Here is a 20804-nt window from a genome sequence, read left to right on the forward strand (position 1 = left end):
CTTAATTCGATTCCACGTTCACCGTGCGGACAAATTGAATGGCCATTTCGTACGAAACTCTCTCTCTCTCTCTCTCTCTCTCTCTTTCCCCCTTCTATCTCACCCTCTTCCCCCACCTACCCTTCTCTTCTCATTCGTCCACTTCGATACCAGTCCACTCTTTTTATTTCTTTCTCTCATTTTCGGAAAATGAAATTCTCGTTAACAAAAGCTCTCTCCTGTAGTCGTAGATATTTCGTATTCTCATTTCCCCATTTAAAGTATTTTTCTTATAATTCGTCCTTCATGCCTACGTATTCCTCGATATCCATGTATTTCATATCGCAACACTTGGACATTTATTTCCTTTTTTCTTTACTTTCTTCTTTTTCTCCCCTTTATCGATAGTAATAAATAATTTTGCAAGAAAAAAAGTATTTAATACGTAGGTTTAAATAATCGAGCTGATTTTGCTTGGGGGATTAAACGAATTTAAAAATGAATGTAAACAATTGTAACAAAATTAAGATCGAACGATTCGTATCGAATATTAGACACTTGGAAAATATCCATTCGAAATCATCGGGATGATTCTCATCTGGCTAATCCCGAGAAATATGTCGACCGATTGACAATATCGTTAGGCATGAGAACCCTCGTTGCAAAGGATTTCAGTAAACCGATATCCATTCGCTCATAATCAACGTGGAAGCTGCAGCACGCTAAGCCGCGCATAGTTTACGAACGAATCCGCATTGTGTATCATATAGACATGCGCTTGCGTTGTATATTTCTCTATGCATGTACGTGCACATCTATATGAAACTCGGACTTTCGAGAGAAGTTTAACATTCAAATTGTAGTTATATGATATGCTCTCTGATAATACTGATAGTATTAGAAAAAAGGTTGAATGACCATTGGATGACAATAACAAACATAAATTTCATTAAATAATAATAAATTTTTATGAATCCAACAAATAAATTTCATTTTATTTTAAACAATCAAGTTTGAATTGTGTCGACTCGTACGTGTCCTTCATTTTTCTTTTTTTTCATTTCTATCTATCCTACGATGTATTATTGTTTACAGATATTGTTGATCGATGACAATAGAAAGATAATTCGTTTATTTCGAGGAAATTAGTATATTTGCTAAATAAATGAACATTTTCAAGCCCAATTATTATCAGGGAAACAACAACTTCATTATAGGTATGTGTACTATAGCTATGTTAATTGGTTAAGGCCCGTGTCCTGACACGCTTAATAAGTCAGGTCTAGGATACGTAAAGGAAGACGTCTAGTGTGGAGGATAGACTGCGTAAAAGGATGAAGAGAGAGAGAGAGAGAGAGAGAGAGAGAGAAGGATTGGTGTATATACGTGTTGAGCTTATTGGTATGCATGAGCCAGCCGTGATGCAGGGTCGTAGTAGCCCTTTAATACACCTTCAGCTCTTTGCCCTCGGCTACCTTTCTCCTCTAACCTTCCTAAACATAGAAGAGATTCTCTTTCTCTCTTGCCTGTTTAACCTCAGTCCATCTCTTTCTCTTTCTCGGCTCGTTGCTTTCTCATCGCGCTTACCGTAACTTTCCTGCTATTCAACGGAATCACTATTATTGGCCTTAACCGTTATGGAAACCGCGTGTAATAACACAAACCTTGATATCGGAATTTCGAAAAGCAACCCTCTCAAAGACCCTCGTTTACAAAAGAGATTCTCTTAAGCGAGAACGTTAGAATACACAATGAAACGTTAACTCACGTGAAATTATTTTTCATCATTGGAGATTTATATGTTAATTAATTTTCCATATTACGACAACATCACCGAATTATAATTTATTTTAACCTTTCAATTACATGTCCCAAGTGATTTATTATTAATTAATTCCCTCAATCATTATAATAACAAAGTAATTAAAAGTTTTTCAGTTTACTTTAACGTGTAATTTAATTATCACGTGTTACACGATACTTTTTGAAATCGTTTCTGCGAACAGTCTCTTTCTCTCTACGAATCCTGTTATTCGATAGCAACTGAGATCCATCTAATTAAATCTCATCGCAAGTTTATTTTATTTGCCCTCGAGGATGAATATATTTTCTTTTCGACGTTTAATTCCAGGGACAATGGAAACGTCGATATTGTGCGCATGCGATGTGTGTGTGTGTCTGTGTGTGTGTTTGTGTTCCTCCCCCTCTTCCCAATAAATTCGAAACAGTTTTACTTTGTTACGAGTTTTACGAACCACTCTTTCTTTACTTCTTCTGAAAAAAATGATTTTATTTTCTCTCGTTCTGTTTTTCTTTATCTTTCCTTTTTCTTTTTTTAATGCCGCCTATACGTAACTTTTCTTTAGAACGTTTTTCAAAAATAAGCATGTATGAAATAACGTCGAATATATTTTTTTATTTCATTTTTATATTTATCACAAGTTTACTCGTGAAACGCTTTATATTTTTTTCCACTTCCATTTCATCCCAACGTTGGATAGATGATACCGGGTATAATAATGAAGTAGATATAACGTTAAAGTAAACACAGATATATCGTAGACGTATAACGTCTTATTCACGGAAATGTTACAGGGTGAAAGAGAGAAGGAACACTTTCTTCTTCTTCCTCCTGCTCTTCCTCTTCTTCTTCTTCTTCTTCTTATACGAGGCTCGTTCGGCTTTTATATCGCACACGTCTTGACATCGTAAATATACCAATATTCCCCAATCTTCTTTAACAAGGTTATTCGTTGCCATAATTCGGACATTGAAGGATATAATATACACTAACCGAAGAAAGTATTCGTACAGCAAGGAAATTATAAAATTGTACAAAAATGATAAATTGTACATCAATGATTTTGTTTTCAATATATTTAAAACAAAATTCATATTTAAAATATATGATTATAAAATTAAAGTTTATATTCTATAATTTATCAATTTAATTTCAATAGTAATTCGTAAGCCTGTAATTTTGGACGATAGTCATTATCAGATTCATTGATAAACACAATAATCAAGTTCGAACTATGGACTTTCGTGCTAATTTTTATTTCTATAAAGAAATTTGTGATTTGTATTATATAATATTTTAATTTGCAAATATCTGACGAAAAGGTAATGATATCGCTTTATCAGAAAGAAAAATCATTATAAATTTGTTTTAATAAAAATAAATCTTCTGTTAGAAATCGTAAAAATTTGTGCAAACAAGTCAACTTCAAATAGTTCAGAGTATAATTAACAGATTAAATGTGCATACTTTCGTGCATCGATGCATAAAATAAATGCAACTGCACTTTTTTCTTTTTTTTTTTTTAATAGAAGCCTATATCTTTGACTACGTCAGTTGACGGAGTTTTTTTTATGCTCTATATAAAAATATTAATTTACTTATACCTTAAACTTATGCGCTAGAAAGTTAAAGGTTAAAAAAGTTAAAAGTTTTCTGAATTATTTAGATTTGTTGGTAAGTGTTAACGAACGTATAATATCACGGACAATAAATATTTTTATTAATGAAAAAATCTTTATTTTACATTAATATTAACGATTAATATTAATTCATGTTTATCGAAATAATATTAGAAAACTTTTACTTTTAAAAATTAATTAAATAGTACTAAACTATTATTACTAACTAATAATACTTTCATTCGCAATTGTATTTTCAAGAAAGCACGTTCTTTATATGCGCATAAATAACTATCTATCTAGCCGATAACCATCTAATCATTTTTTCTTTCTTTTTTTTTTCCCCCTAATGTATTCTCGATGTAATTCGTTCTGAAACGAGCGTAAATTTTTATAAAAACGAAATTGTTCTATCAGCAGATAAAAAACTACATACATTTACATCCCTTTAATTACACGCATCGACGATTACGCGACAAAATCGCGATAACAAACGCTTCATCGATTATCCCATTCATTGTGAACGAAACGCGATTATTAAAACGTTTTTGTGGAATTTTGTCCATATAAAAAATCCAAAAGAGAGAGAGAGAGAGAGAGAGAGAGAGAGAGAGAGAGAGAGAGAGAGAGGAAGCATCCGAAGCTATTGTTTGTTCGGGTCAACGAAGTCATGAAATTTAACAGGAGGCTACAAGGCTGCTGGAATATTTATCGTATGTCCGTGTATGTACATTACACCGCTTTAAAACGTACAATGAGGACAGTAGGGGTAGTAGGGGAGGGGTAAAGGTTTGTTTTTCTACGTGTGTTCGGAGAGGATGAAAAAGAAAAATAACGCACCGCCGACGCGCGTCGGTGTAATGGATTGTGTACGGAGATAAACATTTCCAGCGTCGCTTGCTCACCCACAGGGTTTTTCAACGAGGAATAACGAAATACACACGTTATTTCTATGTATGTAGATATATACGTATTTTTTTTGTCGTTTCTTTTTTCTTCTTTTTCGTTTTTTTTTTTTTTTTGTTTTTTTTTCTTCTCTTTTTATACATACGTATTATCTGTGTATACACTGTGTACGTATGTATTGTACGTATGTACGCGCAGATACGTACAAACGTTAAGCTTCGAGTGTGTAACACGCGTTACGTGTATCGTTGTATAGAACAATTAAATGCAATTAATTTTCTTTATGAAGTGGAGACATTGAAATTAGAAATGAAACATTGAGTTAGATAGAATCGTAACTTTAATAATCTAATAATGATATCTTTTAAAATATATTCGAAGGTTGAAATATAAAAGAATTGGCTTATAATAGAGCTTTTTTTTTTTCTATGTGATTGAAATTGATGAAAGAAAAAAAAAAAAAGAAGAAGAAAAAGAAAAGTGAAAGAAATTTAAGAAGAATATAAGTTAAAACATGAGAAACATAAAATTAGTTATTATAACTAATTTTATGTTTCTTTTTCAAGCAACCCTTCATAAAATTACGAGCTTTGGATTAAAGTTATTTGGTCCGTATCCAAAGATCATCTCTTATTACATTTTACAATAATTTTAGTTAGAGGAGACGTGAAAGAACGAGAAAATCGTCTTATCACCGACAGATAATCTAATTTGTAGACGTCATACGTTCCTATAATTACTTTATATAAATTATCTTTGTATAAAACGGGGAATATCACGAGGAGAAGCCACAATTTTGCTAGCATTTTGATATTCGTGTTTGAGTCATAATTATCAGGATTACGAGTTCCTTAATTAGAACGGAAGACAAGAAGAAATACGGATGATAATACAAAAGTACGGAATATTATTCTGTATCTCGTTAGATGGAAAATCTCGTTTATTATTGGGTGATTTATTATAATAAAAAAAATAAAAAGGAAAGATTTTTAATAAAATAAAAAATTATTTCAATTTTTTAACATTCAATCTAACCAAATTATTTCTTTTCTTTTTTTTTTTTTTACAATTATACTATCCTTAACAGAATTTGTTTATCATAAAATGAAAATCACGCTTATTTGCAAGATGACTTAATTTAATCAAAAAAAAAAAAAGAAAAGGAAAAAGATAAAAGTAAAAAATTAAAATAATTTTTAAACATCGAGTCTACTATTCAAAACTTTGTTTTCCTTTATCTTCTTCTTCTTCTTCTTCTTTTTTTTTTACAATTAATACTATCATCAATGAATTTTATTTATCACAATATCTTATCTGTATCAATGTTTCGTAACAATAATTTTACAAACTCGTAATGTATATTCGGATTAAAATGAGTCATCCTATGCAAAAGCATAGTCCCATGAGACTATTTGTTTTTCATCTTTTTGATAGTAGGAAAAATCAAATAAAAGGATAAACGAATATATAGAAAGAAAGAGAGAGAGAGAGAGAGAGAGAGAGAGAGAGAAAGAGAGAAAAAGAGATCGATTGGATAGAATGGTTTCGTATAAAATCTCTTATTTAAATAATATCATCGTCGAAGAATGAACGGAAGGAAGAAACGGAAAAAGGTCGATAGTTTTACTTACGGAGGGAGGGAGAGGGTTGGTGGTAGCGGTGTCAGCTGGCTCGAACTGTCGGACATTGGTGGCAGCTGATAAGCGCAATTTCGTCGACGCGTTAACGCATTCCGTGCACGATGCTCCGTGGTTTTCAACAGAAGAGACGACGGAATGGAAGGAAGAGATGACATAAACGAGAAGAAAGAAGAGAGATAGATAGATAAAGAGAGAAAGAAAGAGAGAGAGAGAGAGAGAGAATAAGAGGGGGGGATTTAAATGGAAGGTGCATCGGATGCATTCCGTTCCAAAATCGTGGACATGCGCGCTATTGTCGTGAACGTTTTCGAAAGGGCTACCGCCCACCATTGTATTTCGACGACAATAGCCTGATGAGCCGGTATTGTCGAACTTGTCAAACTCTGTTTGCACTGATCTTGTGAAAGAGAGAGAAAGAGAGAGAAAGAAAAAGAGAGAGAGAGATGAAAGAAAATGGGAAGTGAATGTCTCGTGTCACGTTTGTTCTTCGTAAGAATCAAAGCGAGAGAGGAAGAAAGAGAGAGAGAGAGAGAGAGAGAGAGAGAGAAAGAGACGAATTGACCAAATCCTTCAAAGTTGTACGAGTTACGAGCAAACCGATTGGTTCGCCACTCGAGCGGTTTCGAGAAGTTGACTAAACGTTTGTACTCGGATATACTTTAACTACGATGAATTCCTGTTTTCAATATATACGAGATACTTTGAAAATTCTAACGATAGTTTCGTTATCACAACGATTGATATCATTGATAATAAAAAAATCGATCGGTTCTTATCGGAAGATCGATTCTTAAAAAAATATAACCGAAAGATCGTTCTATGAAATATTATTAAGAATAATCATATCTGAAAGATCTCGAATTAGATTAATACTGATAATTACATATTATGAATTTTATTCGGTTATATCTAAAAATATCTATTGCCAATTTTAAGCAAGTTCATTTCCTTGTGATCGATAATTATTTATTGAAGTACCGAACACTAACTATAGATATTTTATTTTTATAAGAATAATTTAATATAGGAATGTTTAAATACGATAAAAGTTTTATCATTCACTCTGGCTGGATCTAAAATTTATGAATTTTTCTTATAAAACAATTTGACAAAGAACTTGAAAGATGAAATATATAGAATGGAAGAAATAAATTTCTAAAGCTTTCACATGTTATTATTATTCTATCTATCTATCTATTTGTTCTTATATCGTATTCATATTAATGATCAAAAATGTTTGTTTTATTATTTTTTTCTTTGGTTTTTTTTTTCTTTTTCTTTTTTTGTTTTGTTTCCACTGGATATCGAAGTTACAAAGAGGAAACGAATTCGAATAAGTTGTCAACTCACGCTTGGTGTAACTTCAAAGAGAGAAAAAGGGAGAAAAAGATAGATAAATAGACAGATAGATAGATAGATAGAGAGAGAGAGAGAGAGAGAGAGAGAGAGAGAGAGAGAGAGAGAGAAATAAGGATGCGTTTATCAGAAAGCGAGCTGTTCTTTCGGAAACAATGTGAATCCCAGATTTTACACATTCCGTATTTTCCGCACGATTACCTATACGGATGCGGCGCATTCGTTTCGCACGCGTAATTATCCGCCCACTTTGGCACAAGGCGGCCACGATAAGGTGTATCCGTAAGATCGTAATTTCACAATAAAAAGAAGAGAGATTTGAATCTTCCGTAAAAAAAAAAAAAAAAAAAAAAAAAAAAAAAAAAAAAAAAAATTAAAAAGAAAAAGAAAGAAAGAAGAAAAAGACAGATGAACGAAAAAAATTTATCGACAAATACGAACAAATAGATTTGAATTCGATCGTCGAGTTATTCTATTTTGTCTTTTTTAATTTTTTAAGAAAATCTTTCTTTCTTGTTTCCGAAGATACTCACCGGGTTGTTCAATTTTTGTTAAAGCAAAAAAAAAAAAAAAAAAAACAAAGAAAGGAAAAAAAAAAGAAATGAAAAAATACGCGAACACAATGGGTTCTATGTTACGGTTGCATGGAGTCGTAAATCTTCAAGCTAGCGTTAATGCCTCGACAAAGAAAAGCTCGAGCATGTAGAGCTTACTACTACTCGGCGAGACATACCCCGAAGAGAATGACACTAAGGGTAGTGGTAGTGGTAATAGTAATAGTAGTAGTAGTAGTAGCAGTAGCAGTTGCTTGCGGTTGTGTAGTGGTGGTAATCGCGTGGCGTTGCCAACTCGGAGATATTTTCCGAGTCGTTTGTCTCCCTTGACGCGAGTTAAGTGGAAACTCTTCCTTATAAGCGATATACGCAAAACCCTTTAGAATTCTTTCCTTCTTTCTTTTTTTTTTCCTTTTCCTTTTTCTTTTTATCTTTATCTTTCTACTCATTTCTGCCGAAAAAGAAAAAGAAACGCGAGCGAGAAGAAGTGGGATATCATTACCGATGATACTGAAATACTTATCTCTCCTCCCTCTCCTATCCCACATACGATCTGAATAAATCTTTGTTCTTACCTTTTTAATTCGATCGATTTAATATAATAGAAAGAAGAAGAAAAAAAAAATAGTATTTAATATAGAATATCCTTTAGGATTTTTATTAAAGGCATTTATTAAAAGGAATCATCTAACGAAAGACAATTTATATCGTCGATGGTAACGTCGATAATTAATTAGGTTGATTAAGTTATGCAGCTGATTCTCTATAGTCTATTTCACAGCTTTTAGATATAAGTATTACCTTCAAAGGTGGCCTCGTGGGATCCTTCCTGAGTTCAGCGTAACGTGCCTCGAAACTATCATCCCAATATTCTCGACTTCGCATCCAGGATGGCTGAAAAAAAATAAAGAAAATTCGTCAGCCTTAAATTTTATTAAAAAAAAAAAAAAGAACGAAAATGTTTACACGCACACACATACACACATATATATATATATATATATATATATATATATATATATATATGTATGAGTATATATAAAATTTACTTTGCATTTATGTTAAGTAAATTTGTTCTCTCTTTCTTGTTTCATCTTTCTCTTCGAGCTTCTTTCTCAAACATAAGCGTTCATGTATAAGAACGGTAAGAAATTCTGTGGTTTATCCTTTCGATAAAAATCTAATAAATTTCGAGACTTTATCTCCTAATTTAGAAAAATCAGTTTCGATGTTTTATGACGTGGATTTTTATGGACTTGGTCGACGCGGAGACTCGAAATGAATTTTTACGATCTTACTAACTTCTTCTTCTTCTTCTTCTTCTTCTTCCTGATACTATCGTACAAGCTTGTTTTCGAGCGAAAGAAAAATCGTTTCAGATAAAAAGATAAAGGGAGAGAGAGAGAGAGAGAGAGAGAAGGAGATAGGGGCCAAGAGTTCGTTAAACTCATTAAAGCGTGTCACTAGATTTCCGCGAACTCTCGTGCGAATTAAGCAATGAATGTAAACTAGTCAATTAACGTTGGTAATTAATTTACTTAGAAGTTTATTCCCCTGGTCGTACTTTCCTCTCTCTCTCTCTCTCTCTCTCTCTCTCTCTCTCTCTTTTTCTTTCTTTCTCTCTCTCTCTCTCTCTCTCTTTGTCTATAGTTCGTGAAACGGATAACGTAGTCTCAGGATTTGTACGATGGCTTTTCCGTGATTCGACTTTTTTTTTTTCGTGGTGGAAAAACTCATTTTAACCAACAAATTAAACGTAAAACTAACATACAAACATCAATGTCGTATCGATGTTTACGTTTACGAATACGTTACTTCTGTTTATTCAACCATATTTATCGGGTAGTTAATCACCCATTGCTCTGGCAATTTATTAACGAACGAGCGTGAAGAACTTGTCGAAATAAATTTACAATAGACTGATAGGTAGTTGAAATCATTTTTACTAAAATGTTACGGTCAGTTCAGAAAGAGAATTTTAAAAAGTATAGGTATGATTGATATATTGAAAACAGTTTTTTTTTTTTTTTTTTTTTTTTTTTAAAGAAAAAAAAAAGGAAAAAAGAACGTAGACGTGTAATAAAACATTTAGTGGGACGATGTACTGCGACAGAATTTTTTAGATCTCGATTCCAGAGTTCAATTTTTATTGACAAGTTTTGTTTCTTCTTATCAATGTGTCTTACTGATAATACTATTTTTTTTTTTAAGTTAATCATGAGTGAACACGAACCTAGTTTAAAACGTTTACGATTAGTTTGTTCAGTGATATTGTAACTTCTGATTTGTTTTTTAACTGCCATCAGTATTAATGTTCATTTACTTAAACGAGGAATGTCTTGATGTAGATAGCTTATGATGTTGATTGCAATAATACTTGAGATTAACTTAAAAGTTTTTGAAAGAGTAACTTTAGTCTCGTGCAATAGATCACCTTCTTTCCATCTTTATTTTTTCTTCTTTCTCTTTTAGATACGCGATAGAGAATTGTTGGTTCACATTCGATAATATTGTCGATTACATATAACTATTAAATGATTGTGGTTTGCATATTAAATATATATAATATAGTGTAAGTCTAGAAATTTATGTATGTTATTATTAATAAAAATGTACTGTAGTAAAATATTTAGATCGGTAGGTGTATGAGCAATGTGTAAATACGAACGTGTATGAGTTTGGATAGATGGATTCGGAAAATATAGAAAAATTGCGTAATGTGAGGAGATTAGTATGATTTGTTGCAACAAGAGAACGAAAGAGAGAGAGAGAGAGAGAGAGAGAGAGAAATAACGGATGTAAAAGTGAAAGAAGGATGAAGAGAGAAAACCAATCATCTGTTTTTATAATAAACTGTTAACTATTACAATTTACTTTTTAAATTTATCTAAAATTTAGATTACATGGATCAAATTATAATTTGACAATTGTTCGTCCAAGATCTTAGATAGAATGGTTAAAGCTCGTTCATCGGTTTGAATATTACAAATGAATCGTTCGACGTGGAAAGCACATAATCGTGGAAAAAGGTTCGAGAAAAAAGATTCGTAAACTATGAGAAAGATAAATTGAGAGCGTGAAGAAGGAAAGAGAGAGAGAGAGAGAGAGAGATGAAAAAAAGGAAAGCATGGTTGGATCGTCGTTTATACGATTCGATACGGTTTAACGCTTCCCTCGAGGGGAAAAAGGACGAGGGTGCTACCAAAATCAGGATCTCTCTCAATCCCGTCGTACTATTTTCTCCCTCTTATTCTTTCTTTCCTTTTTCTTCATTCTTTCTTTCTTCCTTCCTTTCTTTCATTCATTCTTTCTTTCTTTTTCAACGAGATATCATCGAATAATCCCAAGGAGCTTGACCAACCCCTACGAAGGAATTTTTTCTCGATACTCGGTGAAGGAATCCCCTTCTGTTTTCGCTTCGCCTAACTTTTGTCTTTTCTACGATTTTTTTTTCAACCCATCAAAATTGCTTCCATGATCTCATCTTTTATTCTCACCCCTTCCAAATTTCAACTCACTGCGCGTAGACACACGTGCACAATGTTCAGGCTCGTTTATTTTATTATTCAAACAATAAAGTTTTTTTTTTAGAACAAAATCCATTTTTATTCTTCCCATAGAATATTTTCAAAAGTTATCGTTGTTTTTGCTTCGTGTGTTATTTTTCTTTTATTGCGTGCGTTTTTCATTTTTTTATTCTTTTCTTTTTTTCTTTTTTATTTTTTTTTTATTTTAACAATCTTCAAAATCTTCGATTTTTGATAATAAAATGATAACTTCGTCGTTAAAATTCGTCATGAAGAAAAAGAATATAGCTTAATATCGAAATGATTAGATGGGCTTTCGTTAATAATTTTGAAATATTATAATTGTTGACAAATATTTTAATAATAATGATTGATAACGAGAGAAGAGAAAAGAGTAACGCAAAAACAGTGACGTTTCATCTTTTATACTTATAGCGAACTGGCACGAAAATGGAATTATACGATATAGGAGAATGAGAGCGAAAGAGAACAAGAGGAAGAGAGAGAGAGAGAGAGAATATCTCTGGGAACATGGAGGCTACACACTGACGCGACGTTGCTGTTTCTGGTCCTGAGAATAGGAAGTAATGAGGTAAAACGAAATTGGAATTCACGGAGAATCCGATCCTCAGCTGGCTACTACACACGTTAAATCAACACAGAGAGAAATCCTTTACCGGTGTTCTCTCTCTATCTCTCTCTTCTTCTCTCTTTCCCTCTCCCTCTCTCCCTCTCTCTCTCTCTCTCACTTTCTATCTTTCTTCTTGTCAGATATATGTGAATCTATAGGGGAATGCACAATATATATATATGTTAGAGCTAGACAGAGAGATAAGAGAGTTAGATAGAGATAAAGAGATAGATAGAAATAGAGAGAAAGGGAGAGAGAGATATATATATATAGGTAAGCAGTTGTTTGAGTATCTTGAAATTTGAAGATCCTTTACGTTTTGCTTCATAGAAGTCTCAAGATAATAAACCTCGTATACTCTGTTATTTCCGATTATCGTTAAATTTGCACGGTGCATTCCCGCATCGAGCGGAATGTCTATATGCATATATAATTACATACCTATATTGAATTTGATATTTGTTTATAGATTTACGAAGAAATATCTCGCGATCGATGAAAGTATACGTGAAAATTTTTTCTTTACTCGTTTTTACACGTTATGAAGATCAAAGTAGTTTTTATTCCTTTTCTTTTTTCTTTCTCTTTTTTCTTTCTTTTTTAAGTAGACACTTATAATTTCATAGTACAGTAATGATCGTTTGCAATTGAAATTATATATAGTAAAAGAATTATTATTATGCACCGTTTACGAGATAATTGATATCTTTGGTATTATTAAAGTTGGTTTTTCATACTACAATTTGAAAATCGAAGAATCGTCAAAATATATGATACGATTGATTTTTAATTCGTTAAAATAGACGAATGGAATGTAAAGTATGAATTTCTTAGCTAATCGTTAACGTTACATAGTAAGAATTTTTTATCAGATATGATTATGATTGCAAATAAAGGAAGAATATATATAAATATGCAAAAAGAAAATTATAGGTATTCAAAAAAAAAAAAAAAAAGAAAAAGAAAAAACAAACTATATTGATCTTCATAATTCGAAAAGGTCAGAGAGTTAAAAAAAAATCGTTACATATACTTTGGCAGTAAACTCGAAAAGAATTCGCTTTTATTAGAATTTGTTAAGATTAGTAGAATAATATATTTATAAGTTAATTGTTGTTAAATATATTTTTATTATTTTTAATCATTAAGAAAGAAAATTTTAGTCTCATTTTTTAACCTATTACGCGTAGAATAGAAAAATCAAAAATATATTGATATTTATTTCGATTTTTTTATAATATATAATTTCTATGTTATTTCAGTTTTGATAATAATAATTAGCAAAATATTAGTTCAATCAAAAACAATCGATATTACAAATTTTTGTTATATCAGATAAATACATCTATGAGCAGTTAGAATAAGATAGAAATATATATATATATATATATTTTTTTTCACAAGATTTGACGCGTTTGCTCTAATTTTGTTTCAATATTCCTCCTTTATTTTTCATTTCATTCTCTTTTCTTTCCTATCCATTTTCCCTTCTTTTTCATTAACGTCTACATTGAACTTAATCAGCTTTCCAACGAGATCCCCATTTGATGGGATTTGATTCGTGGCATATTACACCGTAATACATATTAGCCGGCTTTCACTCACCGCAAATATTACTTTCTACGAATTATTATTCATTCGTGGTGGCGATAATGCGTTCTGAAGTGGACGTACAGCCACGTAAAATCGGCTTAACGTCGAACAATCGATGGAATCGGTATCGATTAGGTCGAGCTCGTATTATCCAGATACTTAATTTGTATAAAGAGAGAGAGAGAGAGAGAGAGAGAGAGAGGGAGAGAGAAAGAGAATAGGAATAATGTACGAGAGTTGAAAATCCACGTTATTTACCGTACATCTCGCAACAGCACGCTAAAATAAGCTTGGTTATTAATTAATTAGCACGCATGAGCGACGATTTAATTTGCATCAAATTGCAACGCTTTCGCCCTCTTCGCTACGGGTCTACCCAAAGCCCTCGAAGGTAAAGCCGTGCTAAATGGAGTGGGAGTTAAAAGGGGCGGATAAGGGGGAGGGAAGGGTTTGTAGGTGGATGCGGATTGTGGGAAGTGGAATTTCACCAACAGGATATCATTTTCCTTCTGCGTATTCTTCTACCGGATATATTTTAATCATATGACGTTGCTACGTTCAAAAATTCTCAGTGTTACGATTCGTCCATCAGTCATGAAGTACTGTAACATTAAAATGTGTCAATATCCTAATGTTTTTGTTTTCCCTATTTTTTTTTTTTTTTTTTAATATTCATTTGGACTTTGAGTTCTGACGAAAAAGTTTTTCCGAGTTTTGTAAAAGTAGACCGAAAAAAGAATGGTAAACATTTTTAGTCGAGAAAGAAGGAAAAAAAGAACAAAAAAAAATTTTTAAATTTATTCTTTGTTATAGAATCTCTTTTTTTATTTTAATTTACATTGAACAATCGTTTTCACAATATTTGAATGTTTATCGTTCATTATTACGTAATTTTTCGATATTACTATTTTACTTGCTTTTCTTTTTTGTTTATTTTCTTTTATTGTAAATTTGGAGTTTTGTTTATTTTGTCTTTCTTTTTTTTTCTTTTTCTTTCTTTTTCTTTTAATGGCGTACCAGCGCAATCGCATTAACTTTTAACTCGGGAACATTTCAAAGGGTAAAACGGTAAAATGAGAGAAATAAAAAAAAAAGGAATAAAAAGGTCAAAGGGAGTGGATAAAAACGAGCGTAATCGACGAACTGGTCAGTCGGCTTTGCGTCCCACAAAACAGTGATCGCGATATTGATTCTGTTTGCCACTCATGGCTGCGCCCGGATAAACATTTATCCGATGAGGACGATATTTTCGCATAACTCGAATGCAACCTGCAGAATTGATGCTCTTCGAAATTGGTTTGTTTGAAAGGTATACAGAACGATACATTTGTTAGTTTTTTAATGGCTTCCAGCTATTCAACCAAAACTTAAGTTTATAAATATAATGAAAAATTTGGACTAAAAGAAAAATGATCCTTCGAATTTCTTCAATATTTATATAAATAGGGTTTATTATAAAAGTGAAGTACGACTCGTCTTCTTTTCTTCTTCTTCTTCTTCTTCTTCTTTTTTTTTATTGCAACTTTTAAAGCCAGTTTGAAAAATATCTCTTGGAATACAATGCGACATGGCTATACATATACATATACATATACATACATATATCTTATGCACACATACATACATATATATATATATATATATATATATATATACACACGAAGATTCTTGGTACTCGAAACCGTTGACTTATAGACGACGATAAATATCGTTGCTTTTATCGTCGTTCAAGACGCCGCCCGAATTTATGAGTATCACCGTCAACTTCATCATCACCTACGTCGAAAATATACAGAAGAAGAAGAAGAAGAAAAAAAAAGAAGATGAAGTGATAGTAATAGAAGTAGCAATAGTAGTAGTAGTAGTAGTAGTAGTAGTAGTAGTAGTAGTAGTAGTAGTAGTAGAAAAGAAAGAAAGGAAGACAAATCGAAGGGAAGAGAAATCGGAGAGCATCTAGAAATAAATAATGCAAAGTTGCTAAAGCTTAAAGCGAACAAGTAGACATGAGAGATCGTAGGTCTTCAAGTGTGAAGAGGAAGAGTGAAAGAAACGGACTTACGGATTATGTTAGAGTGAGCGAGATGGAAAGAGTTTACAAGTACTACGAGCTTACGAAAGGGATGGAAGAGGGACAACGAGAGAGGGAAAAAGAGAGAGAGAAAGAGCGAAAGAGGGAGTGAGAACGAAGCATATGATTTATAGCTACGATAGGGGCTAGCAAGCTAGGAAATGTATGGAAATACATTCCAAGTTAGCTAGGAGGTTCGAGCTACTGCGAATGAATAGCCGAGGGTATGTAAGAGTGAGAGAAAGAGTGAGAGAGAGAGAGAGAGAGAGAGAGAGAGATAGGTAGATAGAAAGAGAGTGAGAAAGAGAGAGAGAGAGAGCTATCAAGACCGGAAGTCTGGCTGTTCTTGTCGCACGATAGCCAGGGTGTAGAGTGTAAACGGTAAAGCATTCAGGTTGATGGAAAACCACGGCGTGAGATTAACAAGAGGACAAAGCCGATCGACTCGAGCATCAGAGAAGAAGGAGTACCAACTTTCGAGAATACGAGTTAGCACGACGAGTTGCATGACATAGGGATTTTTCTTCTCTACGTTTCATGTTCCTCGTAGAATCGAATGTGACAACATAATGGCTCTGCGTTTTTCGATAATCTTTTCAGATATTCGGGTTAAAATCTTTCTGGCTTTTAATGGTTTTGTATATCTTTCGATAATGCTATCTGAAGGGACCAGAGGAGAGGAATGAGAAATTAATTTTTTCTTTAGGATTTTTTTCCCCATCTTGTTTTTTCTTTTCTTCTTTCTTTTCTTTTTCTTTTTCTTTTTTTTGACTTGATTATAAGGGACGAAATGAAAATCGTCTAGGACATATATTCACGTTCTTGTTAAATCCAAAATCGTATTCAATTATTTCTATCGTATATATATATATATGTATATATAATATTGAAATCAATTAATAGAAGTTTCTTAAAAAATCAACTTATAACCAACCTCATCGTTTCGTTTTTATAATTAATAAATTATAGAATCTTCGCTAGGGTCGATTATCCTCCCAGTGACCTCATCTCGAGGTTCAATCTCGAGTAATATTAATATGATTTAAACATCTCCGACGGGTCTTGTCCTAAAAGTAATCATCAGAGCTCTTTCTTGCTCGGAGCTAATCGTGAAATAAAGGACGGTCTTGGTATTAGATGCAAAAGGGAGAGAGAGAGAGAGGGAGAGAGAGAGAAAGAAAGTGGAAGGGAGAATTGGATAGGAGAGTTAATCTCGATGGCAGACATTTTTCTATCTAACGTTGAGATCTTCACTGTGGGCCCTTTCTAAAGGGCTCGTCGATTATCTACCGATCAGCCACATTTTCTCATGGGGAGATTATCCTACCGACGTTAATTAAACATAGAAAAGCTTTGCTCCATCGAACCACCATTACAGCATTTCTCTTCTCCCTTATACCTTTCCTTTTCACTTGGGATTATCCGTCGAAGGATTCATCCTTTGGATCGATCGATCTTTCGTCTCCCTTTTCAACCTAATCCTAACAAAATTAATAGTAATCGACTCTTTTCAATTCTATTTTTGATAAAAATAATGTTCTAATCGTCGATAATAAATTAAAATATTATAGTGTCGAGTAATTATTATTATTATTATTATTATTATTATCATTATTACTGTTATTATTATTATTAGATGCGAGAGATCGTCGTCAGATAAAATTAATGGATTAATAAATTGAAAAAAACAATTAAATTTAAATATTGTCGGCGGATAGAAAAAGAAAAGGAAAAAAGTTTAAGAAAGAAAACTCGATAATAATAAAATTATCGATATTCCATTATCGTGAATAAACTAAAGAAAAGAATATAAAGGAAGTGTTCGTCGTATACGATAAACGTACCCGCGATCGAGAATAAATAGATTCAGTGGAAGAGATCAGCGTTCGAGGAGACGTATTGGCTCCTTTTGCTCGTGATCGAGGTTGGTTGATGCCTTTGCGGCTTCTGTATTCCATGTGCGATGTATATATATATATACATATATGTGGAGAAAGGGAGGTTAAACGCGTGCGTGAGGGTCTTGTGTCTCGAAAACTGTCTCTAACCGAGACAGCATGAAAGAAAGAGAGAGAGAGAGAGAGAGAGAGAGAGAGAGTGTATGTATATGTGCGAGATAGAGATAGATACAGAGAGAGAGAGAGAGAGAGAGAGTAACAGATAGTGAGTGAGCCGGACAGGATCGACGAATCGATCGAATCGAACGGACGAATCGAATCGAGTCTCCTGTCGATTCGCACGTTCCTGTGCAATCTATTGCACTCCATAGACCACGGATAGAGTAAGAGAGAGAGAGAGAGAGAGAGAGAAAGAGAGAGGTGAATTTAGAGAGAGGGTGCTCGTTTGACGTTCGGAGATATTCTGTGATCGATCCTAGCCTTCTCCAACAGTCTATGCTCTCCTCATCCCTCTCTAGTTCTCTCTCTCTCTCTCTCTCTCTCTCTCTCTCTCTCTCTCTCTCTCTTTCTCTTTCTCTCATGCTCTTTACTCAAACGGGATTCGATATACACGTATGTATATATATATATATATATATATATATATATATATATATTCTCCATGCTGTTTCGTCCAACCCTTGAATGTGCTTCGCGTTTACGTGACGCCGAACTCGTGTTTCCGACGCTCGTGAGACTCACCTAAACCAATACGACCCTTCAGTTTTCTTCTCTCTCTCTCTATCTTCCTCCCTTATTACTCTATATATCGATATTTCGATACAACGTTGAAAGAAACTTTCAATGTCTTTGAATATCGTTAGACTTCTTTTTCTTCTTCTTCTTTTTTTTTTTTTTTTATACGTTTTTCTTTACGTTATTGGTTAATCTACATTGCATATGTCTATATTATAATACAATATACTTTCATTACTTTCCATAATATATTTCGTTATACCTTAATAAATTCTTTTTGAAAGATACTCCGGTTTTTGTAGAGTTAACGTTGATCTTCGAGAGACATGGCTTGTCATTTAAATTAGTTAAATCGATAATTAAGAATTCTGTCTCATGTTAGGAACGTATCACTACATGTATACATTAGATACATACATATATATATATATATATATATATATATATATTCCGTTGCTTTCGCGAAGTTAACGTAGACGATGTTAAAACGAATACGAGAGAGTAAGAGAGTAAAAGAGAGAAATAGAGAGAGGGAGAGAGAGAGAGAGAGAGAGAGAGATTTCTTGAAAGAAAAATCAGGTAAAAATGTGACTTTCTTTCTCTCTCTTTCTCTCTTAGTGGTGTATGAAAACTCGAGTTCACATTTTAAGCACCTCGTATATCGTTCTGCCCTTTGCAAGCACACAGAGAGACGTTAACCTCTTTGCTTCCCCCCATCACCATCATCACCACCCTTTTTCCTTCTCTCTCTCTCTCTCTCTCTCTCTCTCTTTCTCTCTCTAAAGGCGCCCTCCTGGCAGACCACATTTTGCGAGTGCATTACTGCAAGTGTCGAGAAGCGGCAGCTGTCGAGATAAAAGCACTTTTGTCTCTAAAAGCTGTACAAACTTTATACCACTCCGCTTGTACGATCCCCTCCCACTTTTCTATCCTCTTTTTAGATTCCTCTCTCTCTCTCTCTCTCTCTCTCTCTCTCTTTTTCCCATTACATCGTCGCATCACTATTTTTTTTTTTTCGTTTCCTTGACCACAAATTGAACGATCAACGCATTAGACTCAATTGCATTAATTCATTTGAATAGTCGATGTAAATTTATTGTGTCAATTTTATTATGTAATTTTCAAATAAACATTATTAACGACATACGAGATAGATTCAGTGATCATTACGATCATGTGACGTATTAAAATTTTCTTATTGGTACATCAGTTTTTTCTTCATTTTCTTTTTTTTTTATTTATTTATTTATTTTTTTTAATATGACAAAGCAACGAGTTTCTTTACCATTCGATAAAAATTATAAACGATGGGAAAAGATTATTTCGTTAATTAACGAAATTACGTGAGTTAATTAGAAAAGAGTTTTCAAAAAGTTCATCGAAAGATTCTAGGATAATGGATTATAAAGGGTGCAGAATTTTACCCTAGGGTAAAATGCAAATCAGACTATAATACACGACAAAATGAGAATCTTAAATATTTCTCCCTTATTATACTGATATTTGTGGTGGGAGATTGGAATTTTCTCTCTCTCTCTCTCTCTGTCTCTCTCATTCTGTATTTTACTCTAGTGATATGACTGAGATGGTGAAATGTGCACGTGCACGTGCACGTGCGCTACTGGAGCAAGAGACTCTTCCGCATAAATTCATCACTTTAATTACACGGTTTAATTATGATATTTATCACTGGCCGAGCAATTTCGAACAGTTGAGAGAGAGAGGGTGAATAGTGGGGGAGGGAAATAGATAGATAGATAGATAGATAGATAGATAGAGAGAGAGATAGATAGAGAGAGAGAGAGAGAGAGAGAATAGGAAAGACGACGATTGCGATCGATTTATTCAAACGTCGCTCCTTTCGATCGTTGAACGTTTAATCACCCTTTTTCAACATGGAGAAGAAAGATCGGATAAACGGTAATAGAACTAGTAATTTATCTAACGATAAAACATCGAGATTGCCCTGTTTAAAAAGGAAACTTAAGTTTGATAAAGTACTCCCGTTAAATTTTCACGAGAAATAGAGAAAGATAAGGGGGTGAGAGCTCATTTCATTTTAATCCATTACCGACAAAACGTCTATAACTTTGTATTTTCGAGATAAAAGTTATATCGTTTTAGGGAATTAATCAAGTAATTTTTTAATTCAATTGAAAATCATTCGAGAAATGAACAGTTTGAGATAAAGAAGTTCTTAGTCGAGATAAAGAAGAAGGAAGAAGAAAGAAGAAAATAAAAGATAAAGAGGGAGAGAAAAATTCAAGCAAGATATCTGAACGAAGATTTTTAAAATTGAACAAGAAAGAAAGGAAAAAAGAAAGGAGGAAAAAAGAAATATCGAAGCAACGGACACGAAGTAAGACGATAAATCAAGACGGAAGAGCCTCGACTAGTAATAGTACTAGTAGTAGTAGTAGTAGTGTAGTAATGCATTAACATGCCGACGTAATACTATCTGCGAAGTAACAATAACGGACGAGGCAGGCATTTGCAT

At 33.1% G+C, this 20804-nt stretch overlaps 1 protein-coding gene across 5 annotated transcripts in view; it reads right to left on the minus strand.

Moving 5' to 3' along the window:
- LOC124423390 (alpha-mannosidase 2) overlaps positions 1-20804 on the minus strand; it is a 180668-nt gene that overhangs the window by 20545 nt on the left and 139319 nt on the right. For all 5 annotated transcript variants that reach the window (XM_046961066.1, XM_046961069.1, XM_046961067.1 and 2 more), the window contains one exon: positions 8657-8749. In XM_046961066.1, coding sequence (XP_046817022.1) covers positions 8657-8749 — 93 coding nt within the window. The remainder of the gene's footprint in view (positions 1-8656; positions 8750-20804) is intronic.

This window comes from Vespa crabro, chromosome 4, assembly GCF_910589235.1.
Source record: "Vespa crabro chromosome 4, iyVesCrab1.2, whole genome shotgun sequence".
NCBI lineage: Eukaryota > Metazoa > Arthropoda > Insecta > Hymenoptera > Vespidae > Vespa > Vespa crabro.